This window comes from Pollicipes pollicipes, unplaced genomic scaffold, assembly GCF_011947565.3.
Source record: "Pollicipes pollicipes isolate AB1234 unplaced genomic scaffold, Ppol_2.1 Scaffold_7231;HRSCAF=8579_pilon_pilon_pilon, whole genome shotgun sequence".
Classification (NCBI taxonomy): Eukaryota; Metazoa; Arthropoda; class Thecostraca; order Pollicipedomorpha; family Pollicipedidae; genus Pollicipes; species Pollicipes pollicipes.
In genome coordinates this window covers 5445243-5467555 of record NW_023597034.1, presented here as the reverse complement: position 1 = coordinate 5467555, position 22313 = coordinate 5445243, and the positions used below count along the sequence as shown (strand labels likewise).

General features: G+C 44.0%; 1 protein-coding gene across 5 annotated transcripts; it reads right to left on the bottom strand.

The window, feature by feature from the left end:
* Nucleotides 1-1548: 1548 nt before the first annotated feature.
* On the bottom strand, nucleotides 1549-13796 carry LOC119109584 (serine protease inhibitor 42Dd). Of its 5 annotated transcripts, XM_037233266.1 has the most exons (5): nucleotides 12493-13653; nucleotides 11516-12303; nucleotides 5430-5567; nucleotides 3163-3347; nucleotides 1549-2862 (listed from the first exon to the last, which is right to left on the bottom strand). In XM_037233266.1, the coding sequence occupies exons 4-5, from the start codon at nucleotides 3325-3327 to the stop codon at nucleotides 1933-1935; spliced, it is 1095 nt and encodes a 364-aa protein (XP_037089161.1). In that variant the 5' UTR covers nucleotides 3328-3347; nucleotides 5430-5567; nucleotides 11516-12303; nucleotides 12493-13653; the 3' UTR covers nucleotides 1549-1932. The 5 variants fall into 5 exon arrangements, with proteins under 5 accessions (XP_037089161.1, XP_037089163.1, XP_037089159.1 ...); XM_037233268.1 differs by lacking the exons at nucleotides 11516-12303; nucleotides 12493-13653 and adding an exon at nucleotides 13781-13796; XM_037233264.1 differs by lacking the exon at nucleotides 5430-5567.
* Between the last annotated feature and the right edge of the window lie 8517 nt (nucleotides 13797-22313).

Genomic DNA, 22313 nt, shown 5'->3' with positions numbered 1-22313 from the left:
GCACTCGAGGCACTTTAGTCTTTTAACATTGTGAATGCTGATATTGAGGGTAATGTGGAGTTTTCGATCACAACTGAATAAGTTCGAGAAACAGGCGGTCCAATGGCTGCAACATTCCTCTGGAAATGGTTTCATCCGCAAGGAATCACGTTTCCTAAAGCATTGAATGGCAACACTTCCCTCCCGCAAAATCATGAGATGCAGAAGTGTCCAGGTCTCAGGCATCAACGCAAATTATTGTACTATAGCATCAGGTGCATAAAACTGAGTTGCTTTGCCTCCGCATTTCTAAAATACGCTGCATTCAAAACGAGTCGGCAGGTTATATTTCATGAACGCGTGATCTGGGATATATTCTCCGTAAAGATAGGAACCGTACATGACAAAGATATTGAATGTTGGATAGTGAACATCATTTCTGTAGCAGTAGCGGGTGGGGAAGCATAGGAGCTGGCTTGGTAGGGTATGAGGCTCGTATCTGTCCGAACAGCCAAAGAAATTCCTTGATGCCACGGCTGCTGTACATCTGCAGCCGTGAGAAAACTGGTCATTGTCTATGAACCTGCCAAACACGGTAAATACATCTTCCTGATCATTACTCTGAGCTCGTTGATGGCGAAGCAGACCGATCATTATTGCAGATCACAACAGCCTAGCTGATGAAGTATGCGACATATTGGTGACAACTGACTTAGTCATGCGTTAGAAGGACACGTCTTCTCTGCTAACCCAGGCAGTTCTCTGCAAGATATTCGCCGTATAGCTCTGAACAAGGCTCGAGGAGGAACGAGACCGACGAACGACAAAGCCCCGGACAGGATGGACATTTCGACTCCGTATGGGTTGTTGGTCCATACGCGTAGTTATTGAATTGTCCGGAGAACAAGCAATTTGTGCTCGCCTTCTTGATATTGCTCCAGAGATATTATACTTAATGACTGTGCTCTAGTGCACCCGTTATCTCGCGACCAATATCTTCAACTGACCTTAACAGGCCTAGGCTATGGACGCAGACCCTCCCGACGACTGCATTGACGCCACACTCTTTAAGAGCAGGACGTTGAGGACAGAGTCATTGCTGAGTCACACAGATCGTCAGAGCCATTGCTGAGTCACACAGATCGCCAAGCGCTCTACGTGATTATAGCTCAACGCAAAAGAAGCTGCTGACTTGGGTTGCTTTTGCGCAGTACTTTCGTTCTTCCTTACTCAGAAAGAAATTCGAGCCAAGGACTCATCATGCTAGTTGCTTTGGCTGCTAACCTTCAAGAAGACACAGGCATGCTGGCGTGATGATTCAAAATTCTGTCATGGATTGCATTGCATTGTCTCTTGTCCAGGCCAAATCAAAATTGTCTTCTTCGTCGAAAATGTTCTCTCATTGCAAAACTTCAACAGGCACCACGACTATCTCAGCATTGCGCATGGTCGGTATATCGAACCTGGTTTCATGTTTTGTGAGCCAACATGTCCAAAAATTCAAAAACAAAGGGTTTATAAAGTGGTGGAATGTAAAAAACAGATAACATTTTCGCAAAAACGTATATTTCTAAGGCACCAGATCACCCACGTTAGTGCAGATAGCCACACACACTACAGTCCCCCATACACTCCAATGAAAACCCAAGAAATCAAAAGACAAAGATAGTAACATTCCTTTCAACAGTGGTGCAGAGGACAGAAGTGTTCAACTCAAACGGTGGGTTAGAACATTGTTTGCGAGTAGCAAACACTTCCCTAGATTTGCCAGAAAAGCATCGGTAAGGTTAAACATAAATGATACAAAAACTTTGTCAGAGAAGGGTCCCAGCTTTCCACCCGTTTATTCCGGAATGTGTGACGTCGGGTTTGCATGTTTAATGCGATCCACGCAATACAAATGTAAGTACTATGCCTCGTCTCAGAAAAGTGTGCATCATCATAGCCATGCGTCTATGGTGAAGCCACGTACGCAGAGAACAAGTTGATCTTGTGTTTTCTGTTCCAGACAATGGCAAAGAAGGGACGATCTGCCATAAACTGAACGGGTCGAGGCAGCACGTCAGTGACGGCACCCGCTCCTGCAGCTTCGGTACCTTCCTCTGTCACCTCAATAAACACCTTGTGGATAATGAGGCCGACAGCAAGGAACTTATCCGTAATGTTACTCAGGTCTGCCTCTCGCGTAAAGACTTTGCGAATTCCCAACTGCAGCATGGTTCTGTTTAGAAAGCCACCTGCTCTTATCTTGAAACGAGGCATGGTTATCTGAACAGACGACGAACGCAAACGCTGCATGATAACGGCGACGTCAAGAATGTCCAGGGAGTACTTCAGACGTGAAACGGCAGCCATATTTCGTGTCAGTGGACGCAAGATCAGCATAACATAGTTTTCGTCCGTGTACGGCAAGGAGATCGCATCAAAATCAGACATCTTTACATACGGCACCCGGGTAAAAAGCTTCATCATGTCGACCTGCTTGTTTCCTGAGGCCGTGAGAAACGGTCCCTTCACGGTCATATCAAATGGGGTTAGCCACAGGCCCTTGAAGTAAACTGCACTGAGCAGGACCAACTTGAAGCGCAAAGCACTCTGTGAGACAAGGTTCTGGATGCGGTTTCCCGTTGCCTTGGCTACGCCGGTGTTTATTTCGTAGGCCGCCTGCCCCGTGAGTGAAAACTTGTTCACGACAGCATGGAAGTACTCGTGCAACAGATCCTTAAATCCCGAATTGATTTTGAACCGTCGTTTGATGTACATCCGATTAAACACGAGGTTGGTGATGTTACCAGAACCGCAGGTGAAGTCACTGAGTGCGCTTTTGTAGCATGTCAAAAAGCTGCTGCCGGCACTCGTCTTTATGTCTAGGACCGTGGCCACCTGGGGAAAAGAAGACAATAATGCAAAATGTAATTGTATTTTCAGAAGGCATTGCCGCCACCCATCAAAACGCAAAACGTTCACCGTGCTTCGTGCATGTACGTGTACGAGGCAGTCTGAGACAGTACTTGTACGGGGCAGTCTGAGACAGTACTTGTACGGGGCAGTCTGAGACAGTACTTGTACGGGGCAGTCTGAGACAGTACTTGTGCGTGTACGGGGCAGTCTGAGACAATACTGGAGTACTTGAACAATTTGAGTCAGCAGCACGGTGGGCAGAGCTCGTTACCACGCACGTACCTCATGTCTGGTGTCGCCTCTGGCTCCGAGCCAGACCTGTGTCATCAGTGTGGACATGGCGAACGGGGCAATAGCCTGGTTCTTGCTCAAATCAGTCGTAAATGCCTTCAACAGCCTCAAATCCAGACCATTTGGGACACAGGCCCCAGCTGATGCAGCTACCATCAACAGAACCCATGCAGTGCCTGCAATGATGATGTTGCAATGACGACGTAGTAATGCATGCAATGTGACGACGCAGCGCAATGATAATGTCAAGATGAGGATGATGCTTTGACTCGGAAACGAGCCTTTATTACGCACATCTTAGTGCGTGGTGTTATTCTGTATGCCACGTATCCTCGCTTGCCGAGGGAATAGAAGCATCGCGGAAAGCATCAGAGCAGTAATGATATTGATTCGAAAAACCGCCGCCGATATTTTGCGGGTATTGGCACTAGCGAGACCCGTTCCTCGTGTACCATAGGCATCTTTTACGCGAGGTAAGTAAAGTAAACTGGATGGGGTGGCTGTTCGTTGCCCTCGAAATTTAGGGAGTTTGACAGCTGTGTTGCGAGATGGCAAGATGAATAATTATGGCCGCCTGTGTCACCGTTTCCACTCAGACATCCTATTACCTAAAAGTTGTACTGTTACTCAAACGCACCAACTACACCGGTGGTATTACCGTAGGGAAGGAAAAGACGCCCAATGCGATAAGTGTGGGTTGTGCAGATTATTGGGCAGGTGGGATTGCGCTAATACAAATACTACACCTTCCCAAAAGTTTTTCACAGGCTACTTTTTGGTAGCCTGTGAAAAACTGCTCGTATGCACTTATCACGTGGTAGCATGTGGCATACACTTGACCCCAGAGAGAAAAGATTGCAGTGCCCTAAAAAGAAATTGCATAGGAAACCAATTTTTTGCTGCCACAAAAGCCGCCATTTTTTTTCTTTTTGTGATAACCGCATTCGACCCGCACCCCAATTTGAAGGCCCTTACTCGCCCCGCACGGAAAGTGTTCCAAAAATCCAGCATACGCGGGCCAATCTTATTTTTCATTCCAGGTACACATGCCAAAACTTGTTATGTTACTTTTGCCAAAAAAGAGCCTGTGAGAAATCTTAAAGCGTGGCAATCGCTTTTGTATATTCTTGCCATGGCTCACATCTAATGACCCTGTATTAATTCGAGATAGACATACTTAATCTGGTCATAATAACAAGGCCGTCTCGCGAACATTCAAATCTACCGCCGTTAATTCCTCTACCTGTTTTTATTAATTAGAATGAGCCAAACTGTTGAACTTTATTCATTTCAAGTGTGTATACATGTCTCATTTTGAAGGGACTGTTGAAGCACCAACAGATGCAATGATCTTGCTCCAAGGTATCAATCCTCCTTGCACAAGACAAAATCGTCGTGATCCTTTAGAAGGCTCTTCAAAAGGAATCAGCAATGTATACCTTGAAAGACGAGAAATCAAACATCAACTAGCATAAGAATGTAAAAAACCAGGCCTCACTTTACATTCACCTAGGTTGATATAATGACCACAGTCCTGAATGAGAATATATGTAGACATGTCTATGTAGAGACAATTTGGCCATGGACAGCCCATGGGTAGCAGGTGCCTCAAACGAGCCACATTGTCAATTTCACAAAGAAACACTTGCGTAAACATTGAAAGATGGATAGCCTTATACACAAGCACATGCCATGAAAGGGATGTCCAGAACATTGTTCATGCCCATCAGGTACCACAGTCATGCGTTGAAATTTCAGTCTCTTAGAATTTAGAGTTAAGTGACTCACAGCCCGTGGGTTTGAAAGTGGCAGCACGAGTTCGGACGTACGTACCTTGCTTCACATGTAACATGACCTCAAAGTGATGGCTTGTGGATAAAGACTAACGTGAAAATGTGGACTTGTGATCGCTAGATACCCAGCTTCTCTTAAACACGACCAGAACAACAACCACCGAGCAGCGCGAGCGCACTCGATGGAGCTCGGGTTGCACAAAGGATCCGCTGCCGTCTGGAATCCAGCTGGCAGCGACTTGAGCGGCCGCAGCGCACGGGCCACCGTTACGACCAGACGTGGCAGGTGGCGCATGCGACCTTTGAACAGCAGTTATGAGTCAGATAGAAAAGTATGTGCCCACCATAACACTGACATCTCGTCACCCCTTGACCCCTGGAAGGAACTATGGCGACCCCAGAGTGAGAACAAAGAAACAAGAATAGTTATGCTCGACGGACGCTGCTTGTCAATACGTTGCGAACCTGGCTGGGGAAATTGGTGGCTTTCCAAACTTTCTGCATTTTTCTCCGACTTGTCCGCTAGTAAATTGCCAACTTGGATGACGTCATCATTTCAGGCTTGGAAGTCTGCTTTTACTTTTCAGCCGGCGTTTCACGCTTCTGAGGTGATAGGAAATGAAATTACACACGGATGTTCAAAACAGGCTACGCTGGCGATTCGGGATGGATAAACGTGTATAACTGCACATTTTCCAACCAACTTGTGATGTTTTATGTGGGATAAAAGCAGGAGATGCCTTGCGTGGGGGTTTGTCATAAGACAGCTTTTCATTCGCTCTCTACAGTGCGGTGACGTCATTGGTGCGGAGACTTGAACGCGGTTCGGCCTCTAGCCGTGGGGCGTAAATCCGCGGGGCAGGCGGAACACCGGAAATCTTTGCACAGATTCTAAACAGACTGGTAACGGGAGGCGCACATGTCCATCTAGGCGATTGCGTAGAACTTAATGGAGAGCAGTATAGCATGTTTTGGAAGCCTATGCCGCCGCAAACAATAAGATGCAGCGGCATAAAACTGAAAGATGTGCCCATGAGAATTATGCGAAGTACGACGGCCAGAACATCAAGACCTAGTTGTATCATTATCAAACAAATTGTTATCGGCAGTTGCACATGCCAGGAAGCCAGTGGCGTAAAACCTGATGTCGAGTATTATAATGTGATTTGCGAGTTAAAAGTAGCCAACCATTACAAATAAATCGGCATGGACAGTGAACACGCTTATGCGAAAACTGCCGCAGAGATGGGCGGCCAAGACACCGGAATGCCTCTGTACAGATAGTGAACAAACTGCTGAGGGCTGGAACACCTAACCAGACATCAAAATGCGTATAATTCAAGTGGGTCTACAGTGCTGTGATAATTGCAAGTCCATGTGCCAAGCGGTTACAACGCAGTCTGTGTGAAAAGTGAATGCGTTCACGCGTAAACTATTGGATATAGGCAGCCTGAACTGGGTCTACTCTCTCACCAGGGCCAATGCGGGGATTATGGTTGGCCGTTGTTCTTAGACCCATGCGGGAGTCCGTAAGCATCTTGCGCTGAGCCTTGATCGTATTGGCTCGTCGATTGTAACTATCCGAGAGGCTGCAGAAATGCATTGATGTCGCGGCTGCTGTACGGATGCAGTCGTAAGAAAACCGGCCATTGTCTATGAATCTGACTGAAACGGTGAATGCATCTTTCTGATCACTACTCCGCGCTCGTTGGTGCCGAAGCAGATCAACCATTGTTGCGAATCAAAGTAGCCTTGCTGATGAAGCATGCAACATATTGATAATATCTGACTTGGTCATGCGTTAAAAGGACTTGCATTGTCCATGAACCCAGGCAGTTCTCTGCAGCATAATCGCCAAGTACATCTGAAAGAGTTTGGAGATGGAACGAGACCGGAGAACAAGAAAGCCGCGAACAAAACAACCAGTAATACTCCCTATGGGTCGTTTTGTCCACACGCGTAGTTTTTGGATCAGCCGGAGGATACGGGGTTTGCACCACGGACAGGACAACGAGCCTGCCGTACCAGGCATTGCTTAACACGCCGCTGCTGGCAGGACGCTGAGATGTACATTGGGATACCTGCCGCGGCGACACTCCAGAGGCGGAAACGCGGTTCTTTAAAGGAAGATTTTAACCATTCTAAGGGATTTGAACTCAAATAGCTGAAAATTGAACCCAAAATTGAGCTTAAATCATATCACTTGCCAGAAGCCAAATCTGGTCAAAAATCAAAGTCTCAGCATGCTTGACCATCGATAGCCCTTTCATTACAAAAATTTTAAAACCATAACATAAAACCAAGGCGTAGGAAGGTTTCAAAAAGGTGGGGGTGGGCAAGCAAAGGGCGTACTTCAGGAACTTTTTCTGGAAAGCAAGCGCGACGACCGCGGGGGGGGGGGGGTGAGGGCAAAGATGGAGATTGTTATCGCTCTTTATTCACATGGCATTGCTGCTATGCTGGACATGTGTCTAGAACTGTTTCTCACAGCCACACATCGTTGTCTATTCCACTCGTCTATGCCATTCGGAAAGCAAGGCTATCCACCTTTGCAGGATGATCATTTGCCGAATAAGGCTATCATCTATGCTATTCTGACGCTCTTAATTTCCAATCATTTCGTGGACTCTTTCTAAATCGATTACAAAAGTTTTTTTTCAGAATTGTTTAAATGGGTTCCACAGACATTAAGAACATTGCAAAGGTAGGTTATAGATCGATATATTTGATTAAATTCGAAGATGAAAATTTGGCTGTAGATAGAGTCGTTAAAAATGTGAATTAGCAAGCCTAAGCCATGTTTGTCCAGAAATGTTCAACATTCAGTCAGAATCGATTAGTGACACAATTTATGTAAATCAGTTTTTAACATGCGCACGTGATGACGATTCTGAAATAATCACCTTTAAACACTTAATTCAGTTAGTTAGACAAGTTAGGTGGCGTAGTATGGAGCATACGCGCTCGCAAACCTTAGTGACAAAAACGTCTTCGCCAGGCGCTGCAGTCCCCGTTGAACGCGCAGCGTCTGTCAAACAGTTAAGATTGAGCCGTGACCAACGGATGTACGAAAATGATGACGCTTTAAAAAAAGTACTTTTCAACGCTTCAGGACACCAAATCTTACTTTTAGCAGTTAGTCTGGGTGGACATTTCACGTGTGCGGTTCTTCGACTGATGATAAGAACGGATTGGCCCGTAACACGCGCCCGGGTGGCCGGCTAGACACCATTCGCTCGGGTGGGGGTCAATTTGACCCCCCTGATATCCCGAGAACTAAGAAAGCTAGAAACACTGAATTTACAGGGTGTCTTAACCTATATGTGAACTCACGTAGGTCAACGTTTGAGCTTCCTAGGTCATGACCTTCAGGTTAAATAAGGTCAAATATGGTCAAATTCCAGGTCGGTCGCCAAAGTGCCCCAAGAACCAAGGCAACTTTTTCCAAGCATAAGGTCAAAAGTCCATTTGAGGTCAGTAACCTTTTTCGAGCTTTTGAAGGTCATGGTGACCGAAATCATACAACACTGTTTTGAGTTTTGCCTTTAAATAAGCGACGAAGATTACGCTAGGCAGTATGTGCCTGAAAACAGAATGTCGACTCGGGTCATCTTAAGTCAATGACCTTTTATGACCCCAAAGAAGTCTATGGAAGATGCATGATGCGGTTCTTATTGTCAATAAACTCGAAAAGAGCACCACAACTATCTCATACAGCAAGCCCTTGAGTTATAAATGAGGTTGGTTGTGACCTTGGTCTTACTTTCACACCTGACCCTAGGTCAACGTGATTTGCTTATTCAATATTTGTGGTGCCTAAGAAAGCTTTTCAGAGACGTATGCCTTCGTCAAACACTCCGTTATTGTATCAGGTTGGACGATTCCCTAGAAATTGCCCTCGTTGAAACCATGGCCAGGTTGTGACCTGCCATGGGTCAACGACCTAAAAAGGTACATCTAAATTTTTTATGTCAAATGATTTGCTATTCCATTGTCTACAGCTATGCAAAATTCGGTGTGGCTACGCCGCGCTGTTTGGAAGCCATTGTGGAAAAACCTTTGGGAGGTCAATTTGACCCCCACCCGAGCGCGTGTTAAAGCACCGCGAAGTGGTGCTGGATTCGGGTGATGGAACTGGAAGAGTAAAGGTGGAACCCCTATTTTTCGTTTTTCTGTACTTCTTCATTTGTCTACAAGGCAGATTAACATGGCGCCCGCGGTCTGGTGGTACTTGCAATGACCGACACCGTTCGGTTTTAAGGAAACTGCGACCCAGGCCGTCGCTGTCCCTACTCTCGAGGTTGTGGGCGAGCATGTTCAAACCTTTGATGTAATTTGTTTCACTAAGCCATTCTGAAAAAACGAACGCTCCCAGCATGGGATGGCCTTGTTCGTTTTATTTTTACCCGTTTAGACCCTCTGTATTCAACAGTAACGAGAACCCCACTCTTTCCAGCAGATTTTGAGACCACTTATTTCCTTACGGGCGAGAGGCCCCGTAAGTAGAAGACAGGGCACACGTTACCGCTTTTGGTCAATGCCTGAAGGGCCCTTTTGTCCCATCAAGAACTTACTTCTGGTTGTCATTCTGGCGATACGGGGCGGGATCTCCTGGTGGATCCGGAGGCCTTTAGAAGGATACATTACATCACGTTGTTCCCGTCCCTGACACGGGAGGCCTTTTGACCCGCGCAGTTGTCCCCGGATCAGCACATGAACCCCCTTGACACAACAAAATTCGCAGCAGATGGTCCAATATTTGTCACATGTACTCCACTTCCATATTTTTATGTGTTCCTCAGAGATATTGAGGACTCCCTGAACCCAGATCGTGGATGGAATGCGGTTTAGATTTGTAGTAACATGGCTAATCCATGTTGATCTTGAAATGTTCAAGATTCAGTCAGAGTTGAAAAAACTGATAAGGACCATGTAATATGGCTTTGAACGCGCGCCGCCAAGTCACAGCAACAACCTCGACGCCCTGCTTTGCAGTCCCCATACGTCGCGCTACGTCGGTCCTGCGGCTGACAGCAAGCGATGGCCAATGAGTAAACGAAAAAGATGACACATCTTTGGGGAAGATGGCTGATGAACTGGGCAAATCACCATGTATGTTAAATGTAGTGCAAAAGTAAGCTGAACACAACCTACATCTAAAAAGTGTGGGGGTGGGGGAGGGGGGGGCACTTACCACTGCTAACCCCCCACCTTGAAAAATGGGGGGGCCATGCCCCTCCCACTGTTCCTACACCCACGATACGAATAGTTAGATGAGGGCCTTTTTCACCATATTCCATGCTTGCTTCAATATTCTGAAATGTGGAATATTATATTTACCCTACGGTATTGCTGATGTGCCCTTTATCCGGCTCTTGCCACGGTCCGGCACTTCCGAACGGTCGAGTGCCTTTTAGGCCCGCGGCGAGGACCAAACTAAAGCCACGATTTGGTGTTCCACAAGCTCATTTGTAAAGTCGTCCTGCTTCATCAGAAGATGAAGAATCTCTCACAGCTGGTCCTGCATTTGTGAGTGCCTTTCTGGGGGCAAGTGCTCTTGCAGCTAAATTTTCCGTCTCTTTTTCGGGTATGTTTTATTAGTGTGTGTCGCTTACTTTAACGTATGTCATACGATGTGTAGCAGTTGGTTGCAAGATCTATGAAAATGAATACCTTTGATAGAAAACATGAACTGTCTAGAGAAAATGTAAAGAAATGAGCTGCGCAACCAGAAACGAACGCACGTAGCGTAGCAAGTTGTGTATAACGTAACAGATCAGTGAGGCACGCTTAATTCTCGAACTTTTCGCTCATTGAAAATGATATGCATTGATGATTCTGTAGCGTCGTGCTCATATCCCCCGGACAAAAGACACACAAAGGGAATCGAGTGTCGGTGAAGCGTAGTTTCAATGCACAGGTGAGACCTGTGGCATGTGAGGGCATAACAGGTTCGCCTAGAAAAGTTTATTTGCATCTGCCAACATTGTGGCTTTGAGTGAATAGAGCCACACATCGGCCAACCGAGCGCTGGCAAGCTCTGTCTTTCGATAATGGTCCGTTCCGGCTGTGCTCTATTTTTCATCTGTGCAGTTGTGCACCATAAGTTATGAGGACTGAGCAGGGGAAAATAGCTAAGCTTGCTCTCCAAAGAAGGAAAAACTGTTTTGTTCCCGGATTGCCTCTATGATTTTCTGCAAGTTCAAAGAAAACCTCAAGGTAGACGTAAAGGGTGGCGTGGTGGCGTGCCACCGTCTGAAAAACAAAAAAAGGGTGCTGGTGAAATTCCAGGACATGGACGATCGGAACAACGTTTACCAGGCTAAATTCCGGCAGACTGATGGCCCAGGCATCATCATTCATAAAAACCTGACTGATAAGCGAGCTCGACAAGTCAAGGTTCTTGCCGATATGAAGCGTGAAAATGACCAGGTCATGAACTTCCACACTAAAAACGGCATCATTCTGGCAAGGAACTCACGTGACAAAAGATATGTACGCATACAGCCATGGTTCACACGTGAGCAGATCATTAAAGCCATGACACTCACCCACACTGTCCTCTTCGGCGAACAGAAGTGTAGCAGGCCAGAATCGATTCATATACTCTCAGACCCTGAACCGCATTCCTGCTGGTCATGTGCTAAACAGAGCTGCTAATCTTGAAGAGTTTGTAACAGTTGAAGGCAGGCGGGCCGGGCCTGAGACCAGGCTCTCAAGTTCTAAAAAGTAGTGAGTCCATTGGTTAGTGACGTCACCTGGCTAGGCTACCGCTGGCACATTCCTCAGTTAACTACCCATACATTCATGATTTTCTTTAAAACTGGTGTATGACACCATGGCTGTGGTGTACATACAACTCACTGTATTATAATGCCTTATTTCTAGTAAAGAGGAATTTGCCAGTGGTGCCTGGCTTGATGGCTTATGTTGCTCATAATAATGTTTGTTTATTCTAGGTACTTATCAAGCTCATTGCCTGTGTTCTCATGTCATGCCTGCATGCTAAAGCAGTGAATAGCAGAAAAGTCCCATCAACACAATCTGTTTTTGGCATCTATCATTCAACACACACTTTCTCATTTCAAAGTCTTGATCATCACATCCAAAAACATCTTAAACTGATTAAAATAATCTCCCTTTTCTGAACTCCCTCCATGACCTTCATTCTTGTTCATCCACATTTCTTTACCTTCCTTTCCATCAACACCTTACTGTATGGGTTCAACCTCAAATAATAAGGTGTTTAATCCATTTGCTTCAAACATTGATGGTAGTTATCATTCACTATCATATGATGAATATGAAAAACTAAGGGAAGCATGCACATTCTATTTACCTGAAAAGATAAAAACCATTATTCCACATAATACCAGTGCACTAAACCTTATGCATGTTAACATTTGCTCAATCCAGAAGAAGCAGGATGATCTAAGTAGTCTACTTGCCCAGACTGATATAACATGGCATGTTATTTCTATATCTGAAACATGGCTGTCTCCAGCTTTGGAATCTCATTATGACTTACCTGGATACCGAGCTTTCTACTGCGGCAGATCAAATGGGGTAGGTGGTGGATCAGCAGTATACATTGCTGATCATCTTCATCCTATACAACTTTGGAACCCAGTTTTCTCTACAGCTGAAGTGGTTTGTGCTGAACTATTCTGTGATAATGCTAATATTATCATTTGCCAAATTTATAGTATCATATAATTTGCCAAATATAATCATATCATTTACTGACAAACACCACTTCAACTCAGAGCTAGAGCAATGCCTAATTTGGCTTAATAAAATGAACAAAGTTACATTTATTACTGGTGATTTCAGCTTTGATCTGTTCTCACTTGATATCAATTCTAATGTGCATGCATTTTTCACTAACATGTGTTCAAATGGCTTCTTTCCTACAATATCCAGGACAACTCGATCTTGCTATCCATCATGCACTCTTCTAGATAACATATTTTGCAATGACTTATTAAAAGTGATGCATACAGGCATTCTCCTTCATGATTTGTCTGATCATTTCCCTAGTTTTGCTTCCATGAACTATGCCTCACACCCACACTCCCCTGATGTTCAAACACCCATTACCACATTTGATTACAGAAGGCTGGAAGAATTTAAACAACTCCTTGTTGACCATCTTGTTGATATTGAAAATGAGCCAGAACCTGATGCTATTGCAAATCAAATTGTGTATATTTGCAATGCTGGGATCACCAGGTTTTCTCACACAAGGCACATTTCTAGAAAGACCAGCTCACGCAAACCATGGGTGTCACCCGCACTTCTTCTATCAATTACGCGTAGAAGCAAGCTATTTGAACAGAAATTGAAGAACCCCAGTCCCCAAAATATTGCAACATACACTTGCTACCGCAACATTCTAACTACATCTCTTAGGCTAGCCAAAAAGAAATACTACAGTAATGAATTCCGTAAACATTCTGGGAACTCCCAGGAAACATGCAAAACATTACACACTCTCATCAAATCAAAACAAAAAAAGGATGGAGATCCAACCAGGATTATTGGTACTAATAATAAAATTATCACGGACGATCCGGATATCGCAGAATCATTTAACCTCTTCTTCAGCGAGATTGGACAACAGATAAAAGACGAGATGCCTAAGTCATCTTTCGACCCCCTCCAGCTCATCACAAATGTCGAAAATGAAATGGATCTGTCCCCCACTAATGAACAGGAATTAATTCTTCTCATCGATGGGCTAAACAACGTCGGAGCTGGAGTCGACAATACTAATTCAAAAATATTCAAGTTATCTTATAAGGTTATACTCAAACCAATTCTCCATCTTTTCAACAGCTGTTTGTCCTCAGGGATATTTCCAAGCATTTTCAAAAAAGCCGTGACTAAGCCCATCTTTAAAAGTGGGGATTCACAACTTGTAGATAATTACAGACCTATCAGTATTTTGCCGTTTATGTTCAAAATTCTTGAAAAACTCATATACAATAGACTCGTCCTTCATCTAAACCAAAACCAGCTAATTCACCAAAATCAGTTCGGATTTCAGAAGAACAAAAGTACTTACATGCCATTTCTTCTTCTGCAGGAAACTATTACTAAGGCTTTTGAAAATGGGGAATATGTGTTAGGTTTGTATTTAGATCTGAAAAAGCCTTTGACACTGTAAACATTAGCCTTCTTCTACGTAAACTTACTAAATATGGTATTCGACGAAAATCTCATGAAATCATTTCTTCTTATTTGTCTGGCAGAACTCAATGTGTAAAAATCAGGAATGATCTATTAACAATCAAAAACGTAACAATGGGGTACCCCAAGGATCCATTCTCGGCCCAATCCTCTTTTTAATGTACATCAATGACTTACCTAAATTAAGCAGTAACATGATTTGTCTGTCTTATGCTGATGATACTGCGATTGTTTTCAAAAATAAAAGTATTGTCGAACTTCAAAACAATGTCAGTACGCTTTTGCTTCTAATGACTTCTTGGTTTGCTGGTAATTTTCTCTCCCTGAACGCATCAAAAACATTCACACAGCATTACACAACCCTTTCTTCGCATTTCCGACTAAATGTGCAAGTTAATAACTCACCTATTGAAGAGAAAAAAGAAATGAAATACCTCGGTGTAATCATTGACAAATCTCTTAAGTTTACAAGCCACACTAATTTTGTTGCAAGCATGGTAAGTAGAAATATTGGAATAATGAGTAGGGTTAGGTACTTTATTGATAAAACAACGTCACATCTACTCTATAACACTTTGATTCTTCCTTACCTAAATTACTGCTGCTTGGTTTGGGGCATGCATTATGCTTCTCAACTAGATCGATTGGTAATTTTGCAAAAAAGGGCTGTGCGTCTTATAGAAAATGTGTATCCTCCGCAAAGCTCAGAGCCAATCTTTAAACGATACAAAATTTTGAAACTATCGGATATTGCTAAATCTCAAATGTTAATTGCGATGCACAAATTTTTAACTTCACAGCTCTCTGCATCATTCGATTTTTTTACAATCTCCACGAATCCAATGACATGGATATGAGGCGAGCAAAACATTGAGAACAACTTTTCTCTCATCGTAATTATAGACTATTTACAGCATCCTGCCTTGGCCCTAAGCTGTAGAATGACATTATGGTTTCATATTTTCCAAGAATAGCTGATATCCCTGTATCGAAAACCATCGTTAAGAACATCATCCGCAAGCATTTCGTGAACACATATTAACGTAGCAAACATATTTGAAGACATTGCCATCCTTGTGCTGTACATATCCAACGCACTTCATACTTGACCTCCTTCATGTTTCATGATCAATTTCTGATATAAAGTCATGCACATATACCCAAATTCATGGCGCTGGCTCCGGGAGTTCTCCCAGCAACAAGCTCTGCTTAGCTGGGTGGACTCCCTGGAACTCCAGCTCAAAACTCAGCACAAAAATGACCAGGTAATTGCCCCCCCCCCTCCGACTTGTGACTGTATAACCCTTACTAACACGGGGAATTGAGTGGTTGTAGATTATTGGGCGGTTGTAGCGGGCTGTCATTAGCTGATTTTGGCTATTGACTACTTTATGCCTTTTCATCTATGATTTTTCCCTACCTCTCACATAACACAATTCCCTCGGGTCTGCTCCACCTCCTCGCCTGTTTTTTTTTTTTTTAAGTTTGTGTCATCTTCCTAGCTGGCAGTGCCGCGACTTGATTTTATGTTTTCTGGCGTTAACGTACGGTTTACTGCGTCGCTGGGATTGAGGGAGGAGCACTCCTGGTTACCTGTTCTTGGGTAACGGCGTAGAAAAAAAGTTCGATAGCGGGCTGTAGTTGCATCCCCTTTCAGTAAAAGCTAGGAAGAAGAAATAACTTCTTGTGTCATAAAGCACAAAACGTGATTCGTCTTCGAATTGTGCGTAGGTAACACAACATTAGTTAAGAGCCGATTGACGGCTGTTATATCCGGAGATCGTGCGCACGAACGCCAGATATGAACGACTCGGCTATGATTATTGTTTTGTCCTTTGGTGCCACATGGCTAGTGGGATGGCAATATTTGAATTCCCTCATTATGGTGTCATGGATGCCTGGGTAACCTTGAAAATGTCTGTGCAAAATAGTCGGCATATATTCGCGGATGTGTAGCTCAGAAACTAGAGTGTTAGGTCTCAAGAGGGGCATGGCTGTGAACTACACCGAATGATCTTCAAGATGACCTTTTTCAGTTCAAAGTCCCATACAAATGTGAACCACTCCCTTTAATCACATTGAACCCACACGTAGTATTTGTCGTGGTCTGCTTCAACATGCAGGAGCAGGTGAACAGGTGAAACAAGAACAGGTGAAACGCAACACCTGTGCAGAATTTGAAAACCGACGTTTTTTGGGTAGTGAAACGTTCCAAACTCATAGTTCTCGAACCAATGACAAAAGAAGGCTGCTTTTATTTGCAAACGATGAAAAACGATGTTTCCACCTGTTGACTACATTTTTGACACCGGTTTAATGACCAAAAATTTTTCGGCGTTACCATTTTTTGAAAAATTAAAATTTTTCCAACGCAATTTTCTATTACTTCGGAATGTAAGGGTATGGTCAATTTAGTGTGTAAATGCAGCGGCAAGTGTTTCTGTGCATGCAAACAGTTTCTACAGCAAATGCAATATCCAAATCGAGCGCCGCTTGTGAGTGTTTTTTTTTTTAAACTTCAAAACTATACATGCGTTAATTTTTTTCAGTTACACCATCGTGTGTGCCCTGCGAATACGCGTCGAATGAACTAGAAGAAATCATGAATGCACGACTGGAAACATATGGCATTTTTGATGCGCGCAAATTTCCATGGTTTCGTTTCTGAGACCCGCTTCGCTTGAAAGCACATTGCACGTGCAGACGATGCACAATGATGAAAGAAATTTTCAGTGCCGTTGTTGTCGACCTGCAAGTGAACACAAATCTCGCCGGAGCCACTTTGTTGCAAATAACGCAAAAATTCAGAAACGGACGTTTTTTCGTCTCAAATGAGGCCCGATAGGAAATTCACTGCGAGTACAAAGCTGATGCCTGTTTTGTGCTCGTTGACGCGTTTTACAAGAGATGGCTATTTTTCAGCAAAATTTCACGTTGGTTTAACCCAACTGAAACCTATCGGCACTGGGCAGTTTATGTCACACCATAGCACGGGAGGGCAATTCTGCGTCAAAACAGGTGAACGCAACACCTCAGCAGAATTTGAAATCGGCTGTTTGTTGGGTAGCAAAACGTTCCAAATTTCTCGAACCAATGAAAATAGAAGTCTGCTTTTACTTGCAAACGATGAAAAACGATGTTACCATCTGTTGGCTACCTTTTTGATCGCCGAATGATGACCAAAAACTTTGGCGCGATCATTTTTTCGAACAAAATACAATTTTCAAATATAGTGTGTCAAATATCAAATATCAAATAATGTACTATACAAAAAAGATCATTTTTCACAGAGCAAAAGGGCATGGTCCATTTAGTGTGCAAGTGCAGCGGCAAGTGTTTCTGTCCATGTAAATAGTTTCTACAGCATTTGCAATATCTACATCGAGCGCCGCTTGTGAATGTTTTTTACAACTAACTAAAAAATTAAAGCATGTATAGTTTTTAAGTTCCACCATCGCGTTCGCCTTGCGATTACGCATCTAATGACCTATAATACAACATGATTGCACCACTGGAAACATAGAGCATTCTTGATGCGGGCAAATTTCCATGGTTTTGTTTCTGAGACCCTCTCCGTTTGAAAGCAGATTGCACGTGCAGACGACACACAGTGATGAAACAAACATTCAGTGCCGTTGTTGTCAACATGCAAGTGAACACAAATCTTGCCACGGCCACTTTGTTGCGAAAAATGTAAAATGCAGAAACGGACGTTTTTTTGGTCTCAAATGAGTGCCAATAGCAAATTCACCGCGATGACCAAGCGGATGCATGTTCTGTGCTGGTTGACGTGTTTTGCACGAGATGGCCATTTTTCAACATAATTTGACGTTGGTTGTACCTTACTGAAAACCTATCGGCACTGCGCACTTAATGCCACACCATAGCACGGGAAGGCAATTCTGCGTCAAAACAGGTGTAACGCAACAACTGTGCAGAATTTGAAAACGGCCTTTTTTGGGTAATAGAACGTTCCAAACTCATATCTCTCGAAGGAATGAGAATAGCAGGCTGCTTTTACTTGCAAACGATGTAAAACGCTGTTACCACTTGTTGACTTCTTTTTTGATGACCGGGTGACGATCAAAAATTTTGGGCGTAACCATTTTTTCAAAAAAAATGAAAGTTTTCAAAACGCAATTTTTCACTTCGGAATTTTAGGGCATGGTTGATTCATTGTAAATACAGCGGCAAGTGTTTCTGTGCATGTAAACAGTTTCTGCACCAAATGCAAAATCTACATCCAGTGCCGTTTGAGAGCGTTATTTCAGATAATTTAAAAACTATACATGCGTTATTTTTTTTAGTTACATTATCGTGTTCGTCGTGCAATTACGCGTCGAATGATCTATAATAAAACATGATTGCACCATTGGAAACGTATAGCATTTATGATGAGCGGAAATTTCCATAGTTTTGTTTCTGAGACCCGCTCCGTTTGAAAGCAGATTGGCGGTGCAAACGATACACAAGGGTGGAATAAGCACTCAGTGGCGTTCTTGTCAACATGCAATTTACCAAAAATCTCGCTGCGGCCACTTTGTTGCGAAAAAAGTCGAAATTCAGAAACGGACGTTTTTTTGTCTCAAATGAGGGCGAATATCAAATTCAGCGCAAGTACAAAGCGGATGCATGTTCTGTGCCGGTTGACGCGTTTTGCACGAGATGGCTATGTTTCATTAAAATTTCACGTTGGTTGCACCTAACTGAAAACCTATCGGCACTGGACAGTTTTTTTTCACACAATGGCACGGGAAGGCAATTGCCCGTCAAAACAGGTGTAACGCAACACCTGTGCAGAATTTGAAAATGGCCGTTCTTTGGGTAGTAAAACGGTGCAAACTCATATCTCTTGAACCAATGAAAATAGAAGGCTGATTTTACTTGCAAACAATGTAAAACGATGTTTCCACTTGTTGACTACGTTTTTGATCACCGGGTGATGACCAAAAATTTTGGGCGTGACCATTTTTTCGAAAAAATAAAAATTTTGCACCCGCGAATTTTTGGTTTCGGAATGAAAAGACATGGTCCATTTAGTGAGTAAATGCAGCGGCAAAGTTTCTGTGCATTTAAGCAGTTTCTGCAGCAATTGCAAAATCGACATCGGGCGCCAGTTGAGTGTTTTTTTTTCAAGTAACTCAAAACTATACATGCGTAACTTTTTTAAGTTAGAACTTCTTGTTCGCCGTGGAACTATGCGTCTAATGACTTATAATGCAACATGATTGCACCACTCGAAACATAGAGCGTTCTTGATGCGTGCAAATTTTCACGGTTTTGTTTCGACCCGCTCCGCTTTGACCCGCTCCGTTTGAAAGCAGGTTGCCGATGCAGACGATACACAATGATGGAATATTCAGTGTCGTTGTTGTCAATATACGAGTGTACAAAAATCTCGCCGCGGCCACTTCGTTGCGGAGAAAGTCAAAATTCAGAAAGGGACGTTTTTTCGTCTCAAATGAGGGCCAATAGAAAATTCAGCACGAGTACAGAGCGGATGCATGTTCTGTTTCGGTTGACGCGTTTTGCACGAGATTGCCATTTTTCAACAAAATTTCACGTTGGTGTTGCCTAACTGAAAACCTATCGGCACTCGATATTTTATGTCACACCATAGCACGGGGAGGCAATTGTGCGTCAAAGCAGGTGCAACGCAGCACCTGTGTATAATTTGAAAACGATCGTTTTTTGGATAGTAAAACGTTCGAAACTCATATCTCGCAAACCAATGAAAATAGAAGGCTGCTTTTACTGCTTTTACTCGCAAACGATGTAAAACGATGTTACTTCTTGTTGGCTACATTTTTGGTCATCGGGTGATGACCAAAAATTTTGAGCGTGACCATTGTTTTGAAAAAAATGACAATTTTCCAAGCTCGATTTTGTATTACAGAATGAAAGGGTATGGCCCATTAATTGTGTAAATGCAGCGGCAAGTGCTCTATGCAGTTGCCGAACAGTTGCCGAACAGTTTGATACTTCCAGTACCTGGCAGTACCGAATTGCTTGATAGTACCGAAATTCCGGTATTGTTAAGCTTTTTCGTGAAAAGTTTTCAAAGCGCTCCGTAGTGGTTTCAGATCTTTTTTTATGTCGGAACTGGTAGGATGGTTTTTCGATGGTGTGTTAAATAGTTGTGTTTACGAGTCAGAAGACCACCTTCTCCATACACGCGCTTCTTCACGGTGGCGGCGCCTGGCGACCACCGCCGCTCCCCCGCTAACCCGTTGGGTAATCGCCGCGGCGGTCAAGAGTCGAATGGTCACCATTTTGAGACCTGATCTTTTGGCAGAAGCCGCCGGGCCTTGGAGGTGGGCGCGATATCGCTGCCTGTGCCCGTGGAATGCTTGTAACTGAGCAGACCAGTATCAAATACTTTGCAGACTGCCAGCCTTGCACCTTGAGTGCGTGTTGCGGGATACGTTGCGGGAGGCATACAACTTTTGGCAATGGGTATACTTAGAAGTCTTGTTTGACTTTGCACCTCAGAAATTGAGTTGGTTTTATCAAGCCAGGTCGGCATTGCTTACGGCTGGTCGTGTTCTGCATTTACTTTGTGGAAACTGCCGTTCCATTTGGCATAGATCTTTCTACGCTCATTTTATTCGAAGATGTGTTTTTCCAAGAGCTGGAATTCTAGTATCATATTAGTGTCGTATTTTTGTATTCTTTTTTATTGTTTTAGTGTCATGCCCGAATTAATCACGGCTGCAGCATTATCATACCATTATCTTAGTCAACGCCCAGAGATCGAGTGCGTTATCAGGCGCCTCCAAACTGGTATGAATGAAGCTACTAGCAGAGCTGTCCTCGCCCGCGAGAAATAGCTGCAATCCAACGTGGTCGGCGTCAATGGTATGCAGACAGGGGGAAGCGGCCCCAGCCGCATCGCGACACACCCCGCGGCACGCCGCGCACAAAAGGCGCCCTCCCTCGTGTGGCGGGCGGGGGCGGCCCGACCCCGACCGGCGAGTCGGACGGCTCCGAGGCGCAGGACCTCACGATACCTTTAGAGTTGACACTTGAGAAACAGACTGCTTGCTAGTTCGGACAGCTGACTTCACAGTGTTGTACACTGTACGTAGTTGCATTTGTGTTGAACATAAAACGTTAGATTCATGGGCATGTGGGTTCTCCTATGCAGATTGCGTATCTATGACCTGCGTGAAAGCCGTTTTTACGTTAAGTTGAATCACTGAAAAGTTTTTAAAAGTTCAAGTGTTTCTAGGAGGTTCTACTATACACTAAACACTCTGACAAAAAGCGGTTTCAATGCAATTTCACTACTATGCATAAGCAGGCCTTTTGTATCCAACTTAGATTATTTGCATGTCAAACAAGCATTTTAATAATGTCAGAGACCCTACTCATACTAGAAGCATTTGTAGTTTGAGAGGTGTTGCACGGTAACTGTTATTTATAAGTTGCAAATCCCTTGAAGCTGTGTGTATGTTATGAATGATTACTCAACATTAAACTCATTAAGATGTGTTTTGGTAAAAGCAATGGCGTCTTACGCTGGTGCAAGTCAAGCCCTACAAGTAATTTCATTGTGCAGGCATATTACTTCGGCATGCAGACAATCAGCTAGAAACAATGCCGTTGAGCCAGATCCTACCAACAGGTTATTTGTCACCCTGATATGTTTGTATAACTATACAAGCTAGCATTTGCATGAATTGACGTTGAAAGCTCCTTGTTTTACGGTCAGTTGGCATTTTATGCATGCCAGATGGAGCCGGCTGTTTGGCTCACTGTCAAGACCCAAAAAAAGGGATACAGAACTTTAGCAAGAGGGACCTAATAGAAGCCCTCTGACTGATGTTTCAGGTCATGGCACTACGGGTGGGTGGGGGCCGGGTCCGAGTCCAGTCGTGCCGTTGATGTTGGGTCCCGCGGGGTCCTCCGGTCGCTCTTCGAACGTCATCAAACAAAGTCCGTAACCGACTGGGGACCACTAGCCGAGACATATCCTCCGGTCACGCACTGTGGGCCCCTGGCCGACAAGGGGCCCAATCACTGTTTCAGAGACCCAGACCAATGCCAATCGTGACCCCTGATCTTGGTCCTGTTTGGCAAATGTCCCCCAAGGTTCAGGATGACAGGGAGCCATCTGTCCGGTGTTTGCGGTCTCTGGCCGAGTTACACATCCGC